Here is a 17,602-nt window from a genome sequence, read left to right on the forward strand (position 1 = left end):
AACCCAGAAAGCTACCATAAGGAAAACAGCCCTATCTTAAATAGAGCGTGCAGCCAACCGCTGCGACTTCCTGACCCCGGGTATAACGGAGTCAGGCGTGGTTTTCGATACCCTCGTGACAGTACCCCCCTCTCTACGAGGGTCCTCCGGACACTCAGGACCAGGTCTCTCAGGATGAGAGGCATGAAAAACCTGAACTAACCTGTCGGCGTTTACCTCAGACGCAGGAACCCACATTCTTTCCTCGGGACCGTAACCTCTCCAATGCACCAGATATTGAAGAGAGCGGCGGACCCGACGAGAATTAACAATTTTGGATATCTGAAATTCTAGATTACCATCCATGACAACAGGAGGAGGTGGCAGCGGTGATGGTTCTAGAGGTGGAACATATTTTTTGAGTAACGACTTATGAAAAACATTATGAATTTTAAAAGTCTGAGGTAACTCCAGGCGAAAAGCCACGGGGTTGATGATGGCTACAATTTTGTAAGGGCCAATAAACCTAGGACCCAGTTTCCAAGAGGGAACCTTCAACTTAATATTCCTAGTAGACAACCACACATAGTCATTCACTCCTAGGTCCGGACCTGGCGACCGTCTCTTATCAGCCATGCATTTGTATTTACCTCCCATATTTTTCAAGTTAGCTTGCACCTTCTGCCATACCGATGAAAGATGACGAAAAACGTTCCTCTTCGGGAACCCCAGAAGACCCCCCCCCTCTTTGAAAGTACAGAATTGGGGATGAAAACCATATGCACCAAGAAATGGTGACTTGCCAGTGGATTCCCGACGACGATTATTTATGGCAAACTCAGCTAACGGTAAATATGATGACCACAACTCTTGGTTTTCAGACACAAAACATCTTAGATATGTCTCAAGGTTTTGGTTGGTACGCTCAGTCTGTCCATTCGACTGAGGATGGAAAGCTGAGGAAAAGGACAAATGTACCCCCAAACGTGAACAAAAAGCTTTCCAAAATTTAGAAATAAACTGGGTACCCCGATCCGAAACAACATCCGAGGGGACCCCATGAAGCTTCACGATTTCACTGACGAATACCTGAGCAAGAGTCTTAGCATTAGGTAGTGCGGGTAACGCAATGAAGCGTACCATTTTGCTAAACCTGTCCACTACTACCAAAATAACTGTTTTACCCGCAGACAAAGGTAAGTCAGTGATAAAATCCATTGACAGATGTGTCCACGGTCTATTGGGAATGACGAGTGGTAATAGAGACCCTGCAGGACGTGTATGTGAAACTTTTGCGCGCGCACAGGTAGAACAAGAAGACACAAAATCTAATACATCCTGACGCAACCTTGGCCACCAAAAACGACGAGACAATAGCTCCAAGGTTGCTTTACTACCCGGGTGCCCAGCAAGTGCCGAATTATGATGTTCCTTTAATAATTCGAAACGTAGGTTCAACGGTACAAACAATTTCTCTGAGGGGCAAGAGACCAGGGCGTCCCCCTGGGCCTCTAGCACCTTCCCCTCCAAAACAGAGTGTACCGCAGAGACAACCACTCCTCTTTGTAGAATGGGCACCGGATCACTCACAGTACCCCCTCCAGGGAAACAACGAGATAGTGCATCAGCCTTGGTGTTCTTTGCCCCAGGACGATAGGTAATCACAAAGTTAAACCTGGTAAAAAATAGCGACCACCTAGCCTGTCTAGGGGTAAGACGCTTAGCTGATTTGAGGTACAGGAGATTTTTGTGGTCCGTAATCACAGTGACAGGGTGAACTGCCCCCTCTAAGAAGTGACGCCACTCCTCAAACGCAAGTTTAATAGCTAATAGTTCCCTATTGCCAATATCGTAGTTCTTTTCTGCTGCAGATAGTTTTTTAGAAAAGAAAGCACAAGGACGCCATTTGCCAGGAGACGGACCCTGAGACAGCACAGCCCCCACTCCCACCTCTGACGCATCGACTTCAACAATAAAAGGCTGAGAGACATCAGGTTGGACTAGTACAGGTGCTGAGGTAAACCTCTCTTTTAGAGAGGAAAAAGCAACTTTAGCGGCGTCAGACCATTTAGAAAAATCAGTCCCCTTCCTAGTCATATCAGTAAGCGGTTTTACAATAAGTGAATAATCTTTAATGAATTTCCTATAGAAATTCGCGAAGCCCAAGAACCGTTGCAGTGCTTTGAGGTTCTCACGAAGATCCCAATCTAAAATTGCCTGGACCTTCCTGGGATCCATACGGAAACCTGACGCAGATAAAAAATAACCCAGGAATTCTATCTACTGAACGGCGAAGACACATTTTTCAATCTTAGCATATAATTCATTCGTCCGTAGGACCTGCAGTACTTGTCTGACATGCACCTCATGTGTTTTCAGATCAGACGAATAAATTAAAATATCATCTAGGTATATTACCACAAACCTGCCGATTAGATGACTAAAAATGTCATTAACGAAACGTTGGAAGACGGCAGGAGCATTGGTCAGACCGAAAGGCATAACTAGATTTTCATAATGCCCCTCAGGGGTGTTAAACGCTGTCTTCCACTCATCCCCCTCCTTAATACGAATCAGATTGTAGGCCCCCCTAAGATCAAGTTTGGAGAACCACCTAGCACCCGCAATCTGATTAAACAGGTCAGGAATGAGAGGAAGAGGGTATGGGTCTCGGATGGTTATCTGATTTAATTCGCGAAAATCTAAGCAAGGACGCAGGCCCCCATCTTTCTTTTTAACGAAGAAAAACCCTGCAGCCACGGGTGAAGAAGAGGGTCTGATGTGTCCCTTAGCCAAGCTCTCGGAGATATAATCTTTCATGGCTTGTCTCTCTGGACCCGAAAGATTATATAACCTGGTCTTGGGTAATTTTGCGCCGGGAATAAGGTTAACAGGGCAATCATAAGGACGATGAGGTGGTAACTTCTGACAACCTTTTTCAGAAAAAACATCCTCAAAATCCGAAATAAATGTAGGTAGGGTAGTTATGGAGGCGACTAAGCAATTGCTATTTAAGCAATTTTCTCTGCACTGCTCACTCCACTCCAATATCTCCCTGGCCTGCCAATCCACCACTGGATTGTGCGCTACCAACCAGGGAAGGCCCAGCACCACCGGAGTGGGAAGCCCCTCCAGAACATAACCTGAAAGCATCTCGTTATGGTGGTCCCCTACCCGAAGGTGTAAATTATGAACGATGTGGGTGAGGTTTCTCTGAGACAGGGGAGCAGAATCAATAGCGAATATGGGAATGGGTCTCTGTAACGTACAGAGAGACAAACCCAAAGAGCGGGCAAAATTGGCATCTATCAAATTTACCCCTGCTCCACTGTCTAGAAAGAAAGAAATAGTCTCCGTCTTATCACCAAAAATAATAACCGCTGGCAACACAAATTGCGATGTACGTATGGAGGAGACGTATACCCCTCGGCTGACATCCTCCACACAGCCTGGGGTTAGTAGTTTTTCCGACGGTCTTTTGTTTCTGAGGAAAGAAGGACAGACATTAATGAAATGACCCCTCTCTCCACAAAAAAAAAAAAAAAAAAAAAAAAAAAAAAAAACACGCCTACGGCGATCCTCAGGAGGACGGACCTGACGAGTAGTTCCTCCTAGCTGCATAGGCTCGTCTAAGTCCGTACAGACTAACTGCTGCTTGGGAGGGGTTACCAATTTCTCCGGTTCTTTCAACCTGTCCCTAAGGCGTCTCTCTATACGGATAGAAAGGGACATAACCGCATCAAGGGAAACGGGGGTCTCATATAATGCAAGCGCATCCTTAACCCTTTCGGATAACCCAGAGCAGAACTGACTCCTGAGAGCCGGGTCGTTCCATTGGGTATCCGTAGCCCACCTACGGAATTCAGAGCAATAATCCTCTACCGGCCGCTCTCCTTGTAAGAGTCTCCGTAATCTTGATTCAGCCAGTGCTACTCGGTCAGGGTCGTCATATATGAGACCCAAGGCCCCGAAAAACTCATCCACTGACCGAAGAGCCTGGGAATCAGTAGGTAAAGAGAACGCCCAGGACTGTGGGTCCCCCTGCAGCAGGGAAATAACAACCCCCACCCGCTGATCTTCATTACCAGAGGAGTAAGGGCGCAGTTTAAAGTATAACTTACAGGCCTCACGGAACGTCAAAAACTTGTCCCTTCCCCCAGAAAATCTGTCAGGGAGAGGGACCTTGGGTTCTGCAACAACCTGGTTACCAGTAGCAACCGCTGGGCTTGCGGTCAGTTGTAATTGCTGCTGTTGCTGGAGGACCGACACCTTCAATCCTACCACCTCCAAAGACAGGCCATGAAATTGTTTGGACAGAGCAGCAATTTGATCCATACTGGATTCTAAGTAGGTAAAAAAAAAAATTTTGATATTTTTTTTTTTTACCTACACAAAATAGGGCCAGAGATAATGTAATGACCGGCGACACACACAGGGAGGAAAACAGGGAAAGCCCTGCCCAAGGGAGAGGGAAAGGTGGTGACCCCTAACTCACCTTGCGGCTGGCACCTGACTGCCCTGACGTCCCTAGACGGGTTCCTCACCCGTGCGGCGATCACGTGCCTAAACCCTGGCTTTCCCTGAAATGAGCCCTAGATAGTGAACGGGCCGGTGGGATCGCTAGTCCGCACCACTGCACTAAGAGGGAAACACCAGGGAGAGGACAGACAAATACAAACAAACACCCAGGTGGGCGACCACAGCAGTCCACAAAGGTCCAACAGGGATCCGGAGGGTAGCGTTCTGAAACAACCATCCGAGAACGCAGCAACACAGCTCCAGTGGGTCAGAATAGATGTCCAGGCAGGAAGCTCTATCTCTGGCAACCAGAGAAGTGTGAGAGAGGAATATAAGGAGGTTTGGGAGTGCTGGACAAGGAACAACTGAGGAGAAGGAGCTACGGATCCCCGAGTGAGCCAAAAGGGTTTGCAAAGCAAACCCAGAACGCTACCATAAGGAAAACAGCCCTATCTTAAATAGAGCGTGCAGCCAACCGCTGCGACTTCCTGACCCCGGGTATAACGGAGTCAGGCGTGGTTTTCGATACCCTCGTGACACCTATTGCATGCAATATTTAACTATGGCTGTGTACCCTGTGCCAGTCTGACTATGGTCATGTATATATAATATCCAGCCATTGTCTGCCACCTAGTACCATCTCAGTGATGCCAATCACTCTGCGCTGTTCAGCAGGTTGGCACACCAAACTCGAGCAGTGCCACCTATTCACTGCCAGGCGCCATTCAGCCACTGTCTGAAATCCTGTGCCACCAGGGCAACATAAAACAGTATGCTGCCTTGTGCCCTCTGCCAGTCTGGCACTGTCCTGCACCCTGTACCATTCATAGCTCTTTAGACGGTCTGTGCCACGTATTAGGCTCCATGTGCCACTGTTGGGCATCCTGTGCCAGTCAGAATCTGTGGCCCCTAGTCAAGCAGGTGTGCCCTGACCCCTGTACACAAGTGTGTGCCACTCTGCTGCCAGTCACTGTCCTGCAGCCTCTGACACCCTAGTGCAGGTTCTCAGAGTGCGGTTGCCAGGGGTGCTCACCAGGTTCTGCTCCTCGCTGTGCTCCAGGTCCACATTGCCTTGGCTCTTGCCAAGATCATGTGTCTTCGGTGCATGATCCCGTGAGACCCACCTCTGGAGGTCACTGGTCTCGAGGGATTGCGCGCCCGAAGTCAGGGCCGGTGCAAGGATTTTTTCAACACAAGCAAATCTACATTTTGGCAGCATGTGCCAGTATCAAGTGCCTCTCTCCTCCCCCCTCCATGTGCCAGTATCATGGTGCCAATAGCCCCCCTCCCCATGGCAGTAAAGTAACAGTCCGGTATTTAAAAAGGGGAAAAAATATATATATTATACTTGTACTGTAGGTAACTTTGATACCTAGTGTACATCCATACACATGACAGCTGCCCCAACACACCCAGCTCTGCTACATCCATACACAGAGTACAGGGGCAGCTGTCATGTTTATGTACACTAGGTATCACAGTTATCTACAGTAGAAGTCTTATATTTATTTTTATATTTTTTATTTTCTTAAGTAACTGGCTATACAGCTCTCATAGCTGTGTCGGTAAATGCCTTGCCTCTGATGTGAAAGGTCGCGAGTTCGAATTCCAGGAGAAACATTTCTAAAATGAGATTTAAATACACCAGGGTCCCGTAGCTGCGTGCCGCTCGCTCTGCCCGAAGTGACTGAACAAACTCATGTTCGCAGCGCATCCGGCCGGCAACAGAAGGAGTCAAGGAGATGATGTCAGATGGATCACAAGTATGGGGTGCAGGCGGCGGGCGAGTGCTACTGCTTGGGATTCGGACTCCAGAGTGCTGGCGCCCCCAGGCAGGCTGCGCTCTATGCGGTGGCCTACTCTGCGCCGTTCAGTATTCTGCGCAGACGCAGTGAGGCAGCCGGCGAGCACCCTTCACTCACTGTACCGAAAGGAGACAAACGATGCCTGCCCCTGTCAATCTAGTGTAGCAGGGCGTGGCCAGAGGTGGGAGAACGGAGCCTCCTAGAGGCCAATTAGCATATTATAAACGTTAATTTTCTCAATAACGGAGGCAGGCAGTGAGATGGCACTAATATAGTTATGTTCACATCGCTAATGTCCGCCAGCTTAATACCCATTTTTCAGGTGACAGAAACCCTTTAAGTCTTTTGCAAAGTGCCGAGAACTCCAATTTTAAAATGTAAAAATTGACGATGAAAATTGTAATTGTGTATTCATGGTGAAATCAAGGTTTGATAGTAATAAGGATTCTCTTAGGGTCCACACCAGCTTTGATCATTCTTACTATGTATCGAGCAATAAGGATCAATGGGGGCTATTTTTAGACCCTAGAAAGTCACAGGCACTCTCAATTAAATTATTTGCAATGTAAAGGGGTTGTCTGAGATCATTAAAGGGTTTCTACCACTTCGTGTCACATATTTGGCTGTCAGACACTAGCGATCCGCTAGTGTCTGCTCTGGCCAACCATCCTAATATAATTGCTTTTGGGGCGGTGGTTTGGCTAAAAAAACTACTTTTATTAATATGCTAATGAGCCTCTAGGTGCTATGGGGGCGTCATTAGCACCTAGAGGCTCCGACTACCTTTAGAAACTGCCGCCCCCAGCGCGTCCCTCCAGCCCGCCCATCTCCTCCTGAATGCGATCCTCGTATGTATTCTGCGCATGCGCAGTAAATGTCTGACAGCTTCCTGCTCAGACAGCTCCACTGCGCCTGTTCCTCGGAGCACTATGGCGTCATCGCGCAGGCGCAGTGGAGATGTCTGAGCAAGGAAGCGGTCAGACATTTACTGCGCATGCGCAGAATACATACGAGGATCGCATTCAGGAGGAGATGGGCGGGCTGGAGGGACGCGCTCGGCGGCGGCAGTTTCGGAAGGTAGACGGAGCCTCTAGGTGCTAATGACGCCCCCATAGCACCTAGAGGCTCATTAGCATATTAATAAAAGTAGTTTTTTTAGCCAAACCACCGTCCCAAAAGCAATTATATTAGGATGGTTGGCCAGAGCAGACACTAGCGGATCGCTAGTGTCTGACAGCCAAATATGTGACAAGAAGTGGTAGAAACCCTTTAAACATCTGTGGTCTGCCCTCCAATGGTCTAAAATAAAGAATAAGGGTATATTTATGCCTTTCTCCAACGCAGTTCTCTGCTCTATCTGTCCTGATGAAAGCGATTGGCGCAACAGTCACATGCCATAAACCTGCATGTCGTCACTGCAGTTTATGAACAAGCAGCTGCAGAAGAACCACCATGAACAAAATAAAAAAAATATAATTTGAAAACGGATCCACCTCCCATTGACTTTCAGTGTAAGTCAAAACAGATCTGTCCCCATTGACTTAAGTTGTGAATCAGGACGGATCCGTTTGGATCCGCATCGTCAGGCGGACATCAAAACGCTGCAAGCAGCGTTTTGGCGTCTGCCTCCAGAGCAGACTGGAGGCTGAACGGAGGACAACTGATGCTTTCTGAACGGATCCTTATCCATTCAGAATGCACTGGGGCTTCACTGATCCGTCATGGGCCGCTTGTGAGATCCGTTTCAGACCCAGAAACGCCAGTGTGAAAGTAGCCTAATATATTTGATTTTTGTAAATATTTTGAACCGATTTTAACTTTTTTTCCTACTTTTACAATACACTACAATACTTTAATGTTGCAATGTATAGTGAGATTAATGATCTCCTATTACAAGTTGTGATGGCAGCATGTACTATAAGCAGCAGTATTTGAAGCCTTGGAGCCTACAAGGCCAGAGGCTTCCATGACAACCACTGTGCATCCTGCAATTGCATTGTGTCAGGGGGCAACTGGGGGACAGAGGGAGCCCCCTTCCTCTGACCGAGGTATGATCCCAGTCACCGTTAGATGTTGGCTGTAAAACACAGCAAGAACCTTCACCTTATGGAGCAGACTAAGGTCCTGAGCCCACTCCATGCCCTTCTGGCATGATAACGTACATGTACGTGAAATGACGCAAGAGAATTTAACCACCTCCCGACCGCCTAACGCACCAATGCGTCCGGGAGGTGGTTGATTTGTTCCTCCTGGACGCATCGGCGCGTCATCTCGCGAGACTACGTCACAGCCGGCCCGCGCATGCGCATCGCGGGCCGGCATTTCGTAGCCAAGTATTTCGTCAGCAACCTGCCGGCCATGATCATTGGCTGGCAGGTTGCTGATTTTTTAAAAATCCAATCAGCAGCCATTTAACCCCACATATTAGTAAATATGATGGGGTTATATGGCTGCTGTGCTCCTCTGCTCCTTCTTTTGGTCGGTTGGTTCCAGCAGAGGAGCACACATCACTGTGAGTACCCACTACACCACATACTAGCCCCAGATCACCCCAATTAACCCTTTGATCGCCCCTGTCAATCACTAGTGAAAGGAAAAAAGTGATCAGTGCAAACTGTCACTTTTTTTTTTTCACTGGTATTGACCGTTAGGTTTCAGTATAGTTTAGGCCCCTTGGTTAGGTAGTTTAGGGATCGGTTAGCGCCCAGCCCACCGCACCGCAGTCCGTTATTCGCTGATCACGGTCAGATCTATAATAGTACTAGTGTCACTTTAGTTCTCCCTCCACCCAAAACGCAGTGTTTGCCCGATCAGGCCTGATCGGTCGCCCACACGTGCGTTCGCCCACGCCCGCCCCACCGCAGTGACAAAAAAAACTTTTTTTTTTGATCGCTCCACATTCACTTTACACGCACTGCGGCGATAAAAAAATCAGTTTTGATATTTTTTTTATCAACCGCAGCGGCCTCCGGTACTTCGCTAGCCTCCCATTTGTAAGACAGGCTTGCTTTTTTTTTTTCTTGGGTAGTCTCAGGGAATACCCCTAAATTTAGTTGCCCACATGTCTAACAGGGGGTATTCTTCTGAAGAGGCCTACAGGCTTCTGACCCAGTCGGATGAGGAGTGGGAACCCTCATCTGATGAATCCAGCGGGTCAGAATACGAACCTGTAGAAAGCAGTGGCTCTCTGACCCAAAGTTCGGACGAGGAGGCTGAGGTCCCTGATAGCAGCAGGCGTACCCGGCCCCGTGTCGCTAGACCGCAGGTTGCGCAGGATCCGCTTCAAGAGCAGCAGAGTGGGGCTGGTGCTGTCGGATTACGTGGTGAGGCATACACCAGCAGCCCAGCCCTTCCTGGACCTAGTACCAGCACTGCCGTAGAACATGGTGAAGTAGCGAGCACCAGAAGGGCAGTTGAAGCTGGTACGGTGGCACGTGCAGTAGTGACCCCGTCACAGCCACCGCAAAGACGTGCCCGTAGAGCCCCTAGAATCCCAGAGGTGCTGGCAAACCCTGATTGGCAGTCCCCAACTTCAGCCGCACCTGTAGTTCCCCCTTTCACCGCCCAGTTTGGAGTTCGGGTTGAGACAGCTCAGATCGGTTCGGCCCTGGGATTTTTTGAGCTGTTCTTGACTGCGGAGCTCTTACACTTAGTTGTGGCAGAGACAAACCGGTATGCCCTGGGAAGCTTTTATGCCCAGCCTTTCCGGTGGAAACCAGTCCAAGTTTCCGAAATTAAAACTTTTCTGGGCCTCCTCCTCAACATGGGCCTGACAAAAAAGCATGAATTGCGGTCATATTGGTCCACGAACCCGATTCATCACATGCCCATGTTCTCTGCTGCTATGTCCAGGACACAATTTGAGACCATCCTGCGTTTCCTGCACTTTAGTGATAACAGCACCTCCCGTCCCTGAGGCCACCCTGCTTTTGACCGGCTCCACAAAATTCGGCCCCTCATAGACCATTTCAACCTGAAATTTGCAGATATTTATACCCCAGAGCAAAACATCTGCGTAGACGAGTCCCTTATACATTTTACCGGGCGCCTTGGCTTCAAACAATACATCCCAAGCAAGCGCGCCCGGTATGGGGTCAAATTGTATAAGCTCTGTGAAAGGGCTCAGATCGGTTCGGCCCTGGGATTTTTGAGCTGTTCTTGACTGCGGAGCTCTTGGACTTAGTTGTGGCCGAAACAAATCGGTATGCCACACAATTTATAACCGCCAACCCGGGAAGCTTTTATGCCCAGCCTTTCCGGTGGAAACCAGTCCAAGTTTCCGAAATTAAAACTTTTCTGGGCCTTCTCCTCAACATGGGTCTAACTAAAAAGCATGAATTGCGGTCATATTGGTCCACGAACCCAATTCATCACATGCCCATGTTCTCTGCTGCTATGTCCAGGACACGATTTGAGACCATCCTGCGTTACCTGCACTTTAGTGACAACTCCGCCTCCCGTCCCAGAGGCCACCCTGCTTTTGACCGGCTCCACAAAATTCGGCCCCTCATAGACCATTTCAACCTGAAATTTGCAGATTTGTATACCCCAGAGCAAAACATCTGCGTAGACGAGTCCCTGATGCATTTTACCGGGAGCCTTGGCTTCAAACAATGCATCCCAAGCAAGCGCACCCGGTATGGGGTCAAATTGTATAAGCTCTGTGAAAGGGCCACAGGCTATACCCACAAATTTCGTGTCTATGAGGGAAAAGATCAGACCCTGGAGCCGGTCGGTTGCCCTGACTACCTGGGGAGCAGTGGGAAGATAGTCTGGGACTTGGTGTCACCCTTATTCGGCAAGGGGTACCATCTTTATGTGGACAATTTTTACACAAGTGTGGCCCTCTTTAGGCATTTGTTTCTAGAACGGATTGGCGCCTGTGGTACCGCGCGAACTAGTCACGCGGGCTTCCCCCAACGGCCCTCTGCCGTACTGTGTCGCACTTGTGACAAAAAAATAAAAAATTCTAGGAACTCGCAGTGCCCCTCACGGAATACCTTGGGGTGTCTTCTTTCCAAAATGGGGTCACTTGTGGAGTAGTTATACTGCCCTGGCAATTTAGGGGCCCATATGTGTGAGAAGTACCTTGCAATCAAAATGTGTAAAAAATGGCCTGCGAAACCTGAAAGGTGCACTTTGGAATATGTGCCCCTTTGCCCACCTTGGCAGCAAAAAAGTGTGACACATCTGGTATCGCCGTACTCAGGAGAAGTTGGGGAATGTGTTTTGGGGTGTCATTTTACATATACCTATGCTGGGTGAGAAAAATATCTTGGTCAAATGCCAACTTTGTATAAAAAAAAAATAAAAATGGGAAAAGTTGTCTTTTGCCAAGATATTTCTCTCACCCAGCATGGGTATATGTAAAATGACACCCCAAAACACATTCCCCAACTTCTCCTGAGTACGGCGATACCAGATATGTGACACTTTTGATGCCAAGGTGGGCAAAGGGGCGCATATTCCAAAGTGCACCTTTCGGATTTCACCGGTCATTTTTTACAGATTTTGATTGCAAAGTACTTCTCACACATATGGGCCCCTAAATTGCCAGGGCAGTATAACTACGCCACAAGTGACCCCATTTTGGAAAGAAGACACCCCAAGGTATTCTGTGAGGGGCATGGCGAGTTCCTAGAATTTTTTATTTTTTGTCGCAAGTTAGTGGAATATGAGACTTTGTAAGGAAAAAAGAGAAAAAAAATAATAATAATAATCATCATTTTCCGCTAACTTGTGACAAAAAATAAAAAGTTCTATGAACTCACTATGCCCATCAGCGAATACCTTAGGGTGTCTACTTTCCGAAATGGGGTCATTTGTGGGGGTTTTCTACTGTTTGGGCATTGTAGAACCTCAGGAAACATGACAGGTGCTCAGAAAATCAGAGCTGTTTCAAAAAGCGGAAATTCACATTTTTGTACCATAGTTTGTAAACGCTATAACTTTTACCCAAACCATTATTTTTTTTTTGCCCAAACATTTTTTTTTAATCAAAGACATGTAGAACAATAAATTTGGCGAAAAATTTATATATGGATGTCTTTTTTTTGCAAAATTTTACAGCTGAAAGTGAAAAATGTCATTTGTTTGCAAAAAAAATCGTTACATTTTGATTAATAACAAAAAAAAGTAAAAATGACAGCAGCAATAAAATACCACCAAATGAAAGCTCCATTAGTGACAAGAAAAGGAGGTAAAATTCATTTGGGTGGTAAGTTGCATGACCGAGCGATAAACGATGAAAGTAGTGTAGTGCCGAAGTGTAAAAAGTGGCCTGGTCATGAAGGGGGTTTCAGCTAGCGGGGCTGAAGTGGTTAAACAGCCAAAAAACATAGGCGTGCTCACTGGACACCTGGCTCCTTAGACTTGTCCAGCCCTAGTTTAGAGTCTTGAATACATCTTGCAAAAGAAACATTAAATCCCACCATGAGACATCAGTCTGCTCTGCGTGTACGACAGGACAAATTAACTGGGATATAGCAAATAGACTAGGTTTACATATTCGGGTTTTTGGAACCAAAGATAAGCATGGATTAAAAAAGAGAAGTCTTTCTTTTACACTTGTCCTCCATTCATGATTCATTCTTGACTTTGGCTTCATCAAAAAACTTGAACAGGTCCTCTTTAATACAGGTAGTAGTGAAAACATGTGAAATAAGACAACACTCTGTAAAAGAAGCCTATAAGAACCAGAACACATCACTTCTACATGGAAAGCACCTGACAGACACCAATGAATGAATATGGAATTCATGTGATGCTGAGATCATTATAGCTAGTAGTCCAAGGTATACCACGGGAACACAATGAGACATCCTATGGCAGAGCTGCCATCAGCGTACTGCAGGAGACACTGCTCACAGGGGTCCAAAAATATATGGTTCCCAAATTCACCTTCAGGCTACCAACCACATGCTACTGACCTACATGGGAGCTATGATTTAGGCCTCATGCACACGACCGTTGTGTGCATCCGTGGCCGTTGTGCCGTTTTCCGTTTTTCCTGGCCGTGAAAAAAATATGACCTGTCCTATTTTTTTCACGGCCAACGGTTCACGGACCCATTCAAGTCAATGGGTCCGTGAAAAAACACGGATGCACACAAGATTGTCATCCGCGTCCGTGATCCGTGTCCGTTTTTTCCTATCATTTCAATGGCAAACTTGACTTAGATTTTTTTTTCATTTTTCATGTCCGTGGATCCTCCAAAAATCAAGGAAGACCCACGGACGAAAAAACGGTCACGGATCACGGACCTACGGACCACGTTTTGGCGGACCTTAAAAAAAAAACGGTCGTGTGCATGAGGCCTTAATAGGTAACAATGGCAAACATAGTACCCTTTATTTCACATAAATGTATGTCCCCAAATAGCAAAAAGTGTGTAATGTAGAAGGAGGTTAGAAGACATAATGGAAGTCCATACCCATTATCGCTGGAGTCTTAGGACTCATGCACATGAACGTATTTTCTTTCCGCGTACGTTCTGTTTTTTGGGCAGACCGTATGCGGAACTATTAATTTCAATGGATCCGCAAAAAAAAAAAAAAAGGAAAGTACTCCGTGTGCATTCCGTTTCCGTATGTCCGTATTTCTGTTCCGCAAAAAAATAGAACATGTCCTATTATTGTCCGCATTACAGACAAGGATAGGACTGTTCTATTAGGGGCCATCTGTTCCGTAAAATACGAAATGCACACGGACGTCATCCGTATTTTTTGCAGAACAGTTTTTTACGGACCACAAAATACATACGGTCGTGTGCATGAGGCCTTAAAGGGGTTCTGCACTTTCAATTAACTGATGATCTAGCCTCTGGATAGATCATCAGCTTCTGATCGGCCGGCGTCCGACACCCGGGACCCCCGCCGATCAGCTGTTTGAGAAGGCAGCGGCGCTCCAGGAGCGCCGCGGCCTTCTCACTGTTTACCGCCGGGCCGCCCGCCCACTGACGTCACGACTTGTATCAACTAGAGTGGGCGCGGCTAAGCTCCATTCAAGTGAACAGAGTTTAGCCGCGCCCACTCTAGTTGATACAAGTCGTGACGTCAGTGGGCGGGCGGCCCGGCGGTAAACAGTGAGAAGGCAGCGGCGGTCCTGCAGCGCAGCTGTCTTCTCAAACAGCTGATCGGCGGGGGTCCCGGGTGTCGGACCCCGGCCGATCAGAAGCTGATGATCTATCCAGAGGATAGATCATCAGTTAATTGAAAGTGCAGAACCCCTTTAAGGTAAGGATTCTAACTAAATTCTACCTTTACAATCTGGACTGTCCTAAACTATGCAATATGATTGGGCAATCCCTTTTGCTTATCTACCCGTATCACATTAAAAATACATTTCCCCATAGGTCTGTAGACTGGATGCCACCAGTGATGGTCATGTATAGGTTTCTATATCATTCTGTACACTGTACAAAGAGTGATTAGAAGATAATGGTCTAGTAAGGCTACTTTCACACTGGCGTTTTGGCTTTCCGTTTGCGAGATCCGTTCAGGGCTCTCACAAGCGGTCCAAAACTGATCAGTTTTGCCTTAAAGGGACTCTGTCACCACTATATGACCATATACAGCACTTACATGGCGCTGTAGCACACCTATACATGATTCTAATGGTACCTTTGTTATATTCTTTAGACATTCAGAAGCAGGAAAAACAGTTTATTTAATATGCAAATGAGCACTCGCAAGTGCCCAGGGGCGGCGTTCAGTGTGTAGGTGCCCAGGCTGCTCTGCATTTTTAACCGTTACTCCTCCCCCAGCCTCTTCCTTTGTTCGCCCTCCTATTCCCTTGTATCATCCCTAGGTATGGCCGAGATCCCGCACCTGCACACTGCTTCGCCAGGCCGAGGCATGCAGACTGCAATGCCCATTTTGTGTACGGCATCAATTCAACTAGTGTGCATGCGCCATCCGGCAAAGCAGTGTGCAGAATCTCTGCCGGACCTAGGGATGATACAAGGGAATAGGAGAGCGGGCAAAGGAAGAGGCTGGGGGAGGAGTAACGGTTAAAAAGGCAGCGCAGCCTGGGCACCTACACACTGAACGCCGCCCCTGGGCACTTGCGAGTGCTCATTTGCATATTAAATAAACTGTTTTTCCTGCTTCTGAATGTCTAAAGAATATAACAAAGGTACCATTAGAATCATGTATAGGTGTGCTACAGCGCCATGTAAGTGCTGTATATGGTCATATAGTGGTGACAGACTCCCTTTAATGCATTCTGAATGGAAAAGGATCCGCTAAGAACGCATCAGTTTGGCTCCGTTTCGCCTCCATTCTGCTCAGGAGGCGGACACCAAAACGCTGCTTGCAGCAGTGTCTGTCTGATGAAACTGAGCCAAAACGGATCCGTCCTGACACAGAGCCAAAACGGATCCATCCTGACACATAATGTGGCTACTTATTACACTCGCGTTTGGTCCGGATCCGTCTAAATTTGTACAGATGGATCCGTTCAGAACAAATCTGTTTGTATTATCTTTAAGGCTACTTTCACACGCGGGGATCCGTCTGGTATCTGCACAGACGGATCCGCACCTATGATGCAAACGCTTAGATCCGTTCAGAACGGATCCGTTTGCATTACCATGAGAAAAAAAAAGCAGCGTTCAGGTGTCCGCCTGCTGAGCGGAGGACAAACTGTGCCAGACTGATGCATTCTGAGCGGATCCGCATCCACTCAGAATGCATTAGGGCAGTACAGATCCGTTCGGGGCCGCGTTTGAGAGCCTTCAAACGGAACTCACAAGCGGAGCCCCGAACGCTAGTGTGAAAGTAGCTTTACATAGCCAATACGGATCCGTCTTGAACACCATTGAAAGTCAATGGAGGACGGATCCGTTTTTGATTGTGTCATAGAAAACTGATCCGTCCCTATTGACTTACATTGTGTGTCAGGACGGATCCGTTTGGCTCAGTTTCGTCAGGCGGACAGCAAAACGCTGAAAGCAGCGTTTTGGTGTCCGCTTCCAAAGAGGAATGGAGGCGGAACTGAGGCATCCCTTTTGGACCGCTTGTGAGAGCCCTGAACGGATCTCACAAACGGAAACCAAAACGCGACTGTGAAAGTAACAAGTGCAAACACTGATGCCATCTGGAAAATGGCACAGGCTTTACTAGCTCACACTGGCTTCTAATGCTGAACTTTCCTGATGAGACAAAGCACACCTCACAGTGATGATGGGACAGCACAAGGCACGTTTCCTCGTTGGAGAACTACAAGTTCCTGACTGCCCCAGCACTGTGGAACTTGTGCTTCTCCATCACTTTAATGTCTGTAGAGATACACAGAGGTAGCCCGAGCAGAGACGTGGGTCTTACCTGAAGCCATAGTCCTCCCGCGGGTCTCTACTAGGAGACAGCTGCCCGCTCCTCTTATTAAACAGCTTCTGGAAAAGAGTCGGTGGCATTTCGCAGGACAAAAAAACACCAGAAGGCGCAAGGCATAGAAAGCCTGGCACAGCGCACCTAGCTCCAGCGCTCCATCAGTGTACTAGTCATATGATTGCTCTGACACCCTCTGCTGTCACATGGGAGGGGCACGCTGGGCGGGGACGCTGTCCATTACAAGAATACACCACTCCTGAGTTTGCCAGCCACTTCCTGGTCCTTGAAGCGTAAAAGCCGATGTGATTGGTGGATTCGACAGACCCGCCTGATTGGACGAAAGATAGTTGTTGCTGTTGTATGTGAGGGAGAGCGTGGAAAATGAATCACGTGATGTCGTCAGATGATTGCAGAATTTGCAGGAGATTCCTTGTGAGTGGGTGACTACATGGGTCTGCCCACTCACTGACCGCAGCCCGAGCCCCTGACTAGTCATTGAAAGATATCCCGGGCTCGCTGGAGTATGCGTGCAGAAGACGTAGAAAGTATGGAGAATACGAAGTTATTGAAGAAAATTAGCATAATGCGAAGTTTATAATAAAAATCATTCAGCAAAATCCAAAATGATTCGTTAATGATCCCGAGTTACGAAATAACTTCTACTGGAACGCTGAAGTTGGGGGTAAGAGATGGTAAGGAGCTTCACCCCCAGAGACATAGCTGGCTGCAGCAGTGTGACTGGGCTGCAGCTGTAGATACTATATACAGTCTTCAGATAAAAGAGACACAATTTGACATTTTCACTCCGTGTACGCCTCCAACATGCCATTGATTGCAGAGCGGTGTACACATGGAGCATGGACTAAGTACAGAGGGAGAAGATCCTTCCAGTAAGGGCTCCCAATCCCACATAGCAAGTAATTGTGCTGCAAGTTTGAAAATGACTTGCTAAGCTATTGCCAGACTTGC

The 17,602-nt window shown here is 47.6% G+C and overlaps 1 protein-coding gene across 5 annotated transcripts in view; it reads right to left on the reverse strand.

Moving 5' to 3' along the window:
- The window catches only part of FNIP1 (folliculin interacting protein 1), a 257,563-nt gene extending 240,707 nt beyond the window's left edge, over window positions 1–16,856 (reverse strand). For 2 of the 5 annotated variants that reach the window (XM_044280910.1, XM_044280907.1), the window contains exon 1: window positions 16,628–16,854. In XM_044280910.1, the coding sequence (XP_044136845.1) occupies window positions 16,628–16,716 (89 nt within the window). In that variant the 5' untranslated portion in view covers window positions 16,717–16,854. Of the gene's footprint in view, window positions 1–16,627 lie in introns of all 5 variants that reach the window. The other 3 variants (XM_044280903.1, XM_044280904.1, XM_044280908.1) reach the window with 3 other exon arrangements.
- Window positions 16,857–17,602: the final 746 nt, after the last annotated feature.

Source organism: Bufo gargarizans, chromosome 2 (assembly GCF_014858855.1).
Source record: "Bufo gargarizans isolate SCDJY-AF-19 chromosome 2, ASM1485885v1, whole genome shotgun sequence".
Taxonomy (NCBI): domain Eukaryota; kingdom Metazoa; phylum Chordata; class Amphibia; order Anura; family Bufonidae; genus Bufo; species Bufo gargarizans.